Raw genomic sequence first — 10,628 nt, forward strand, 5'->3', positions numbered from 1 at the left:
GAACAAGGATCTAGGGGCCATGGGGGCACCTGGGACCCTGCACCTGTTCCGGACCCCCACGCGCCCACTCTTGGTGCATCTGTGGGGGCTCTCCTGCCCCCGCCCGGGGATGCTTTATGGAGGGCCTTGTGAGGGTTCCAGGCAGCATGGCTGAGCCCCGGTGACTCCTGACGCTGTTCCTGCCAGGGCCCAGTGGCCAGGCTGCCACAGATAGCACACCAAGGAGGAGGAAGCAGTGGGTGGGCGGCCGGGCTAGAGGGGCTAGGAAGAGGGGGAGGGAGGCCCAGGCCGGGTTGAGGTGGTTCCAGAGACAAGTGAGCACGTGGCCGGGAGAGCTTCCGGGAGAGGCCGCAGCTGTTCCAGCTGGTGAGGGTAACAGAGGCTTCCAGTGACCATAGCTGGGCCAGACTCTTGCCTGGAGGGACCAACCCACCCACACTCCCAGACAGGGCCCTCTCTGCCCCCACAACTGCAGCCAGGCCATGTGGACCTGACTTTCATCCCTGTCTAAGCATGAGGCCACTCCGTGGGGGTCTGAGGTTCCCCCCGGCTCTGGTGCCCATCAGGGTCCAATCTTCCTCCAGCCCCCACCCATTGAGACAGACTGGGGACCCGTGAGCCCCCAAAACGGGCCCCCCTGCGCTCAGCCGCGTGTTTCCTGCCAAGGACAAACCTTTGCCAGGCCAGCCCCACCCGCCCGGCCACTGTGAGCGCCCCTAACACTGCCGGGAAGTTACCGTCTTCCTTCGACCCTTTTGGCCTCCCCCGGGTCCAGCCACACCTGTCAGGTGCTTGGCAAATACCCAAAGTCGAATGAACATCTCCACAGCGGGGTGCCTGGCACAGCTTTTATAAGCAGAATGGCCCCTCGGCCGTGAGGGCGAGTACCTTGGTGAGCAACCGGGCCCCCAACATCCCATGCGGAGGCACCCGGCAGGCTCCACCACCCGGCCCCACCCACCGCGCACACAGCACCACAGGCCTTCGTCCACGTGGCTTCCTGTGTGCCAGCCCCTGTGAGGGCAGGTGCGGGTCAGACTTGCTCTCACTACACCCAGCACTCCACATAGCCCAGTCCCTGCACACAGTCGTTGCTCAACCAATCCCTGCACACAGTCGGCGCTCAACCAATCCCTGCACACAGTGGGCGCTCAACCAATCACTGCACACAGTCGGCGCTCAACCAATCCCTGCACACAGTGGGCACTCAACCAATCACTGCACACAGTCAGTGCTCAACCAATCCCTGCACAAGTCGGCGCTCAACCAATCCCTGCACACAGTGGGCGCTCAACCAATCCCTGCACACAATGGGCGCTCAACCAATCCCTGCACACAGTGGGCACTCAACCATTCACTGCACACAGTCAGTGCTCAACCAATCCCTGCACACAGTCGGCGCTCAACCAATCACTGCACACAGTGGGCGCTCAACCAATCCCTGCACACAGTCAGCGTGCAACCAATCCCTGCACACGGCGCTCAACCAATCCCTGCACACAGTCGGCACTCAATCACTGCACACAGTCGGGGCTCAACCAATCCCTGCACACAGTCGGCACTCAATCACTGCACACAGTCGGGGCTCAACCAATCACTGCACACAGTGGGCACTCAACCAATCCCTGCACACAGTCGGTGCTCAATCAGACCCTGCACACAGTGGACGCTCAACCAATCCCTGCACACAGTCGGCGCTGAAGCTCTGCTGCCCCCCCACCCCCCCAGCACACAGGCTGCTGGGCTCAGCCAGCCGCGGGGCCCCTCACCCGGCTACAGCTCGGCGGCCGGCTTGACCAGGTGGCCGCTGAAGGTGATGTAGAGGTCTCCGTGCTCGCCGTAGATGGCGTTGTCCTGGTCGCGCTGGAACATGCGCACCCAGACGGCGTCGCCCGCGGCCAGCGGCAGCATCAGGCTCTGGGCCTGCATGACGCTGCGCTCGCTGGGCTGCGCGTAGAGCACGGCCGCGGGCCGCCGGTTCAGCATGATGTGCAGGTAGGTCTCCTTGTAGTTCCAGGTGTGCACGTTGAGGCTGAGGAAGTAGACGCCGGGCACCGTGCAGAGGAAGCGACCCGCGGCCAGGTCGAAGGCGCCGTCCAGGTTCACCAGCTCCGTGTCGAAGGGCACCGCCTGGAAGTCGTCGGAGCTGTGCAGGCCCTCGCGCCGGCCCACGGAGAAGGCCGCGTAGGCGCGCTGGCACGGGGCGCCCGGCGGCCCCACCTGCCCCTTCTGACCTTTCCGGCCCTGCAGGCCCCGGGCGCCCGGCGGCCCCTCCTTCCCGCTCCTGCCGGCACGACCTCGGACGCCGGCCTCGCCCTTCTCACCTGCAGGGAACAAGTGGAAGCCGCGGGTCGGGGCCGGGCTGGGCAGGCCTCCCCGATTCCAGGCACCCAGGCTGGGGCTCAAGGGTCACTGTAAGGACACAGTCTTTGCAAGTGATGGCCCCTGACCCAGCCTCCGTGTCCACTTCTGTAAGATGGGGAGAAGCCATTCTCCAAAGGTGTGGCTGGACCAAGGCCGTCCCCACTGGGAGGGTTGGGCACATGGGTGGTCAGGGCCAGCTACAGTCTGGGTTGGGTGTTAAAGAATGAGAAGGCTGGGAAGTTCCTACCCAAGTCTAACCTTAGTACAGCCTGCTGTCCAGCCTTCAGGACAGCGCAGCCTTGTCAAGGGGTCTCAGAGCAAGCGGGCCACCCAGTCTCCCTTCCCAAGGAGCTGCTACTTTGGGGATCTCAGGAACCCTGGTCCCTCCCCAGGGTCCTCGCACCCCACTTTGGATCGTGGGCCCCTTCCCAAGCCAGGCTTCTTCCTGCTTGAGGGGGGACCCCAGGGGTCCCTGGGCAGGAAGTGCTGCCAGGGCAGAGACGGGGGCTCAGCGTCCCCTCCCGCCCTCCTCCCGAGCCCCAGGTCCCCTCCCACTCCCAGTGGACTCTTGGGTCCTGGTGGGGGAGCATGCAGGCAGCACCCATGGGCCTCACCTTTGAGGATTTCAATGTCTATGGTGGGCCGCACTCGAGGCAGCCTCCTCCACGGGTCCCCGTCACTCACCCAGGCATAGGGTCCAGGGGGCCAGGCCGGGCGGCAGCAGTGCACACAGGGCCTCCTAGGCAGCCCAGGCCAGGCCCCCACGGGCAGCAGCAGTGCCAGGAGCAGCAGGGTGGGCGCTGCCATCTTGGCCAGGGCTGGGGGAGAGGGAAGAGGGGAGGGACTTAGAAGGAGGTGCCCCAGCTGCAGGCCCCAGACCCTACGGCAGCCCAGCCCCACCCAGTCCCCATTGGGAATACAGCCGGTGGAGACGGGAGCTTCTGCCTGGACACAGACAGTCCTGACCCAGTGGGTGAGGCCAAGGCTGGGGCTGAGGGGCTGCTACACTCTGGGCTGCACCAGGCCGCCTGCACACCTGGAGTCGGGGAGTGCTGGTCCCCAAAGCTGGGGCCCCCACACCCAGCAGATGGAGGAGAAGCCATTATGGGACACAGAGGTCTCTGAGACAGCCCTCTAAACTCAGGAGGGGTGGCCACCCAAGGCCCCACCCTCTGTGACTGGGCAGAGCCCTGGGGCATGGCGGCTGGCCTGCTCCAGGGAAAGGCCCCCCAAAGCTGGCCTGGAGCGGGGGGCCCTGCACAGTGCACGGAGGCACAGTCTCAGCCGGGCCTAGAGAGCCTCTCGTCCAGAGCCCTCAGGGCAGGGCCTGCAGGGGCCTTGGGAGACCACCCCTCTGCCTCCCCCAGACTAGGGAAGGATGGTCCTACCTTGCTGCCGAGGGGGAGCCAGAGCCAGCCTGGGTCCCCATGAACAAGGTGGGCCCCCTCCCGACTCTACCAGCAGCTGCCCCAACAAGCCAGTCTCAGTTTTGCCCCCTGCCAGGTGGGCCTTGCCTACCCCACTCCCCTCACAGCCATATCTGGAGGCTTGGCCAGGAGTATCTTCTGCCAGGGCAGGTGCACCGGGTCGGGGTCCTCAGTCTTCCCTGAAGATGGGCTCTGCTGGACAAAGATCTAGGCTGCCTCCTTCAGGAAGCCCTCTGGGATTGCAGCACAGGGCAAGGTCCTTCCTCTTGCAGTGGGTCATTCCAGGTGGGTGGAATGTCTCTGGCTGTTGAGACCCCCTCTGCCTGCCTCCCTGCAAGCTCAGCAGACCCTGACTCACCCCCTGGCCCCACTGGACACCACAAGACCCCCCTGGACTCCTCCAGCAGAGGGAGCCTGGCAGGAGTGGGTGTGTCCATGGACGGAGGCCTGCAGGAGCCCCCACAGAGTTCCCGGCCGTCCCAGCCCCTGGCCCTGCCTGGCAGACAATCGGGGCTGGATCCTGCTCCACTGGGATTCAGGGGGAGCCCGGCTTGCCCAGGGCAGCTGTGAAGACCCCCATGACCACCCCAGACCCCGCGCCCCATTACCGTCTCAGGGATTCAGGGATGCTCCTTGCCTGGTCGGCCATCTGCGTGACTGTCCGGGCAACCCAGCCGTCAAAGAGCCCTTTCATGCCCGCCCGGGCGCCTGTGGCTTCCTCTGGGCCGTCCAAGACCAACAGGCTGAGAGGCCAGCTCCGTCAGGCTCTGGACAGGATGCTGGCAGGGCCCCACGTCCGCTGCGAAGCTTGCTTCGCGGCCCTAGGGTCCTCCCGCCAGCCTCATGCCCATGAGTGGGGCTGGGGCCCGGCGTCTTGGCCGGCTGGGTTGCGGGATGGTGCCGTGGGCACGCAGCTCTCCTCCATCAGGAAACCAAGCTTGCTGCCCGCCTGGGGTGCGGTGCCCTGAGGAGAAGCAGGGAGGTGGAAGCTGTGGTTGGGTGGGCCCGGCAAGGGGGCTGTAGGCCAAGGCCAGTGTTCGGGCCCAGACCAAGGCCTCCATGCTGCACGGGGCCCTCTTGGCCACCAGGCCCCCCGGTGACACACAGCCCTCATGCTGCTGGCAGGGAGGCCAGGCTGGATGGGGCCCAGGAGCGCAGTCTGCCCAGGTTACATGGGGCCCCTTCAGTCTTCCTTCCCTCATGACACTCCGGGGAGGCCCCGCAGCAGCCCTGCCTCTCGGCGGATAAGGACTGGGCCGGACCACTTGCGGGAATAACTCCCAGCCCTCCCAGGCCTCAGCGGGTGGGGGCTCCATTGTCTGTAGGCCCGAGGCCAAGCCCACACAGCACCCTGGCCTCCTTCTGCTCCGACCGTGGGCCTCTGGACACAGACATGTGGCCATTCCCCACGGGTCCTTCCTCCACAAGCCGGTCCCTGTTGCGGGAGGTGCTGGATGTGGCGGGAGAATTGTGGCAGCCTTGCCCCAAAGCAGACTGCAGGCGGGGAGGGGCCCCGAGCTGGCTCAGTCCCCTTGGCAGATTCGTGCGCAGCCTGGGGTCCCGCTCTCCCCGCAGCCCCTCAGCTTGGCCTGACCCTCAGCACCCCCATGCTAAAGACCAAGGAGGAAAGGAGGACAGGAGGTGAGGGGAGACCAAGGGGTCCCCCCTGTGGGGGCTTACGTGTGCCAGGCTGCGGGCAGCATGGGCTGGGGAGGGCTGTGGTGGGGGCCGCACCAACTGTGGCTGGTTCCAGGCTCCCCCTCCAGCTGGGCCTGGGCAGTGACAGCTCACCCTTGGCAGCGGCACCCACCAGGCCCAGCAGCCCCCTCTGGAGACAGCCATCTTCACCCTGTTGGCTGTGGCGGCACAGATGCGGTGTGAGGACCTGAGACCCTGTGACTATGGCGCCTGCAGCCCACTGAGCCGGCTCTGTGTAGCTGTAACCTGGGGGGCGAGAACACAGCTCTGCAGGTGCGTCCCAGTGGGACAGAGCAGGGCTCCTGGGGCTGGTGGAGAAAGATGGGCAGACGCCAACACTCCACTGCACCCTGGGTCTGAGCCTTAGCCTCCACGCCCATGAAATGGGCACCCATGGAGCTCAGAAGTGTCCAGAGCGTCCCTGAGGCGCAGTCACAGGGAACCTGAGTCCCCTCCCTGTGCCCCTCAGTGCCCCCTGAGACCAGCAGAACTTCCCCCAAAAAATAGATGGGTGTTCCTGACAGTCCCCCTTGTTGGAGGCAGGTCCCGGAGCCTCCCCAAGCACAGGGCAGGGTGGAAGGAGGTTGAGGGGTGGGTGAACGGCCCGGGAAAGGTGCTTTGGGGCCTTTCAGGTTCGGGTGGCCTGGGATGACCTGGCCTGGTGAGAGTCCGTCTGGGCAGGCGGCTGGCGGGGCCGATGCCCGAACCACTGTGGCACAGAAGCTGCAGGCCAGGCCTAAGTGGGGTGGGCAGGGAGCGCGGAGGGTGACTCAGTGGGGCAGGACAGCATGTCTCCTGGACAGAAATAGCCCTGGCCAGGCACGACCGCGGCATTGCCGTGGCGACGGGGGAGCGGCTGCTGCTGGGCGGCCTGGGGCCCGCCCCCCACAGACACCCAGCAGTGTCCCAGGCGGGTCCCAGGAGGACCGCCCCCTCTCCATGCTGCAGGGCACTTGTGCCAGTGAGGTGCAGGTGGGGGTGCCAGGGGAGGGGTCTCAGCAAAACCCCCAACTCCACCCCTCCCTCCCAGCCTTCAGCTCCCTGCTGTGCAGACGGGGGGCTCCTGGATGCATGGGCTCACTCGGCCCCCGAGAGGCGTGGCCAGTCTTTCTAAAAGAAGGCGTTTGGGGTGCACCCAGAAAACGGAGAGGGCTCTATCCATGGGGTTCAAGATTTTACTGTTAGACTGCGAAAGTCTGGGGCTCCTTTTTCAGCACAAAGTGGGCGGCCCCTGCGTGCCCCAGTCCGGTAGTCTGCAGTCTCCCTGCATGTGTGGGAGTGGGGAGGTCAGGAAATTGGGGGCGGGGGTGTTGGCCCCTCTCTAGCCCGGGAGTCGCGCCCATCATCAGGCTACAGTTATCAGCCTGGCCCTGGTGTGGGAGCACAGTGGGCGCAGGCGCAGGGACCCCTGGGCTGTTTCCCCAGCTGTAAAGTGCACGTGAGGCCCAAAGTTGGAACCTGTCTCGTGCTCAGAACAGCACCTGGCTCTGTGTTACCAGCCTGGTGACACCAACAGGCCTCGGAGACTCCTTCCAGGCCCCCTCCCCCTTCCCCCCGCCCTTGGCTCTCCATAAGCCACCCCCTCCCGGAGGGGACAGGGGGGCCTCAGCCTGACGAGGACCCGACAGGCCTGAGTGCTGCCTGGGCCTGGGCGATAATGAGGCCTGAGTGCGGGGCCGGCGTGGAGGGACCATTATCTCTCAAGCCTCTTAATGGCCACTGGCCGAGAATGCGTGATGAGCCGCCACGTGGGGGGCGACAGCAGCCAGCAGCTCCCTGTGGGGCTGGAGCGGGCACGGCACAGGGACCTCACCCCCACCTACACCCACGGAGGCTGGCACCGGGTCTGAGCACCACCCAGAGCCCTGGATGCAGGATGGGGCAGTGCCAGGCCACCCCTCCTGCAGCAGGCATGGGGCTCTGCAGCCGCCACTCACCCCCACCGTACCCCTCCCTGGCCATGGTGTCCCAGGCAGCAGGGAGTAAAGCCCCTACCCAGGCTCAGGGGCCTTTGAGTTCACCAGCTTCTGCCTGGCTCCAGGCCCCCCCGTGCCAGGGGGACTGCAGAGAGGCGGTTCCTCATCCCCCCCGGAGGTCACCCAGACCGTCTGGTGCCCTTGAGCGGCTTTGAGGGGCTGTGTGCACAGGACGCGAGCTGCCTGCAGCCCCAGGGTGAGGCTCCACTCTGGGTCCTCTTCTCTGCTCCTGGCTGCCAAGACCCTGTGGCAACAGCAACCAGACTGAATTTTAATGGCCCCAAAGAATGAGAGCCGGCCCGGTTGTCGCCGTGGTGACCGGCGACTCCTAACGAACGGCATGGCTTCTGCGGTGACGGGAGGTGACGTTTTCTCTGGAACAGCCTGTGCTGGAGAGAAGGTTCCGGAAGCTTTTGGGCCCACCTTTCAGGGTCAGGGTCTGCCCCTCTGGGAGGGGCCAGTTGGGCAGAGGAATCGTTGCTGCCTGGCAGTGGGACTCCAAGCTGGTGCGGTCTCTGCCCAGTCAGCAATGAGCCTGTCACAGGGCAGCCTCTCCCAGATCTCAGCAGCTGCCCTGCTCCCTGGACGGTCCCGGGGCTGTAGGAGAAAGGGCAGGAGGAACCATCTGTGGCAAGGCTTGGAGCCGAATCACATGGCAGGGCCTGGACTTTCCTGGGCCTCGGTGTCCTGTCTGCAAAACGGGGATAAGTGCTCTGTCTCCGAGGGTCACCGGCACAGGCTGGGGCCTGGCCACTGCCTCCATGCAGCTCCCGCACCACCAGACAGCAGGGAGAGACCGCCTGAGTCCGTTCCACCTGCGGGGCGTGCCCTCGCACGCCCCCGCCACGCACATCTCTTCCTCCCACAGGGCCCAGGGCCGAGGGAGAGGGGCTGTCTGGGCAGGCAACAGGGTGAGAGAGCCCAGAGACCTCAAGGGCTAGGCCTCAGCGAGCTCCAGATGAGGCGAGAGGCCCAGCACAGACACCTTTGTCCCTGGTCCCAGCCCCTGTGCCCTGACTTGTGCTGTGGAAGTCAGGGCCCCTCATCCAGGAAGCTCTCCCTGCCCCCCTTGCTCACACACAGCCTCGCCCAGATTTCCCCTGTGCAGGCTCCACCTGCCGGGTGACCGTGTCCAGCAGTCAGCACCGTCCCCTCCCCACGGTGAACGGCAGGGGACTGAGGTGGCGTTTTTCCTCTCCAGCAGTGATCTCTGCAGGGGGTGTCAGCGGATGGGGGAGAGAGGTCTGTTAGCCCCACGTGAAAGGCGCCCCACTGTCCTCCCAGCGCCCCCAGCAGCAACTTCCACCTGCTGACCCCCCCAGCTCACAGAGCTGCCCAGGTGGGGGTTCCAGTGGGTGGCTGGCATGGAGGGGCTTGTACCTGTTACCTTCCGGTCCCCTCCAGGCTGGCATAAGAGCCCTTTGGGCCTGGGTCTTGGAGATGGCACCCCCACCTACATGCTCTCTGGGTGGGCCCCATCCTGGGGGGTGCGGGAGGGACCCCCTGCAGATCTGCCTAAGTCTGGGGGTCCTGGGCACGGATGCTGGGGACAGCGGGCTGCGGAAGGGGGCGGTCTGGGCGGGACCACCTGGAGGATCGTCCCAGCAGGTGCACCAGCAGCGGGAGGAGCTCCAGGCAGAGTGAGTGCCCCGTCTCAAAGGGTATGCAAGTTGAGGCTGGGGGCCTAGAGGGGCTGCAGGGGGAGGAGGTGGGGAGATGCAGGGGTCCCAAAGGATGTCCCAAGGCCCCAAGACTCTGGCAAAAGGACAGAGGAGCTAGCACTGGTGGGGGAGTGGGGAGGTGAGCAGGGAAGGGAGCCGGATGGCCAGGCTCTGGGCTGAACATGCCGTCCGTGGCCGTGGCTGGGCCGTGCTGTGGAGCCCCAGCCCTCACCTGGGCTTGTCCTGCCCTCTGAGGCCCGGGGGCTCCTGCTCCTGGGCTCTGACACCAACCCCGTCTCCCACAGTTGGGATGAGTCTGTGGGTAGAGCTGCCACACGGGACCGAGACTCCAGCCCAGACGGAGAGCAAGGGGAAAGCCCACCCTGGTGCACACGCCCTGTGCAGAAAGCTAACATGCTCTTTATCTAGGAGACGGGACAGAAAATGCAGGATGGTGCCTACACGGTGCCAGCCGCTTACTGGCCCCACAGCTGCAGGAGGTGGGGTAGCGGCGCAGTGGCTGCGCACGCCTGGCGGTCGACGCAGCGGCTGCTGGTCTTGACAGTGATGTCTTTCTCCAGGCTCCTGCGTGTGCTCCAGGTTGCCCAGCGACTGCTCCACTTCTAGAAGCTTCTCTCGCAGCGCCATCAGGGACGCGTGCAGCCCCTCCACCTTGTTCCCAGCCTGAGGGTGCGGGGCATGGGTGGGGCTACAGGGGGGAGCAGCAGGCACCTTCCAGTCTGGGAGGGACAGGACCCAAGACTCCCAGGCTGAGACCGGGGCAGCAGGAGGTCCTGGCAAGACCCCATGAAGGACTCTAAGGGAAGTCTGCAGGCAGCACAGTGCCCATGGGCCTACACCTGGGGCAAGTAGGGTGGCAGCGTCCCCATGATGCCCCAGCGTGTGGGCCAGGCCAGGCCAGCGCTGTTCTCCTTCACCAGCTCGGTCACTGGAACCCCACCCAGAGGCACCAGGCCCCTGGGGCTGTGTCCAGAGGGCGGTCCTATCCAGGCCCCAGAGGAGGTGCAGATGAAGGGGTGTCCTGCATGGCCACCCGGCCCTCCCGGGGCACCCAGCGGGGTCTGGAGAGTCAGCACAGCTCCAAGCTCCAGCCCAAGAGTCCCCAGCCCCCAAGACCCCAACCCTGCTCAAGGACTCAGGGGACTCAGGCAGCCGAGGCCACACCGAGACCCCAGAGTCAGAGCCCTGTGACTGGGCCAGGATAGCTGGGGACAACCACGGCGGGCCGCCCATGCTCCCTAAACCTCCTCCTGCCCCATCCTCCCCCACACCCCACGCCCCGCTGCTCGGTTGGGGTGGTACACCAGCCGGCTGCGCCCAATGTCACCCGGTTTCACATCCTTGGAAGGGGAGCCCAGAGAGGTGGGGCCTCTGCTTCTGGGGTCCCTCAGGGTGGGTGGCCAGGGGATGGGAGGTGCTGGGGGCCCAGGTCAGGTCATGAGGGGCAGAGTGGCGGCTGGCCTCAGGGGTCTGGGAGTTTA

The 10,628-nt window shown here is 65.7% G+C and overlaps 1 protein-coding gene across 1 annotated transcript; it reads right to left on the bottom strand.

Annotated features, from left to right (window-relative positions):
• Positions 1-936: 936 nt before the first annotated feature.
• Positions 937-5,909, bottom strand: C1QTNF8 (C1q and TNF related 8). Its single transcript, XM_017858358.1, has 5 exons — positions 5,472-5,909; positions 4,400-4,755; positions 3,883-3,983; positions 2,979-3,182; positions 937-2,324 (listed from the first exon to the last, which is right to left on the bottom strand). The coding sequence occupies exons 4-5, from the start codon at positions 3,169-3,171 to the stop codon at positions 1,774-1,776; spliced, it is 744 nt and encodes a 247-aa protein (XP_017713847.1). The 5' UTR covers positions 3,172-3,182; positions 3,883-3,983; positions 4,400-4,755; positions 5,472-5,909; the 3' UTR covers positions 937-1,773.
• Positions 5,910-10,628: the final 4,719 nt, after the last annotated feature.

This window comes from Rhinopithecus bieti, unplaced genomic scaffold (genome assembly GCF_001698545.2).
Source record: "Rhinopithecus bieti isolate Rb0 unplaced genomic scaffold, ASM169854v2 scaffold_47707, whole genome shotgun sequence".
NCBI lineage: Eukaryota > Metazoa > Chordata > Mammalia > Primates > Cercopithecidae > Rhinopithecus > Rhinopithecus bieti.

What these genes read in the sequence shown, in the direction of transcription:
- C1QTNF8 (XM_017858358.1), bottom strand. Translation starts at nt 3,171, where the DNA reads ATGGCAGCGCCCACCCTGCTGCTCCTGGCACTGCTGCTGCCCGTGGGG. An exon ending in AGACATTGAAATCCTCAAAG is followed by an intron (nt 2,325 to 2,978) that starts GTGAGGCCCATG and finishes TGTTCCCTGCAG; the next exon opens with GTGAGAAGGGCGAGGCCGGC.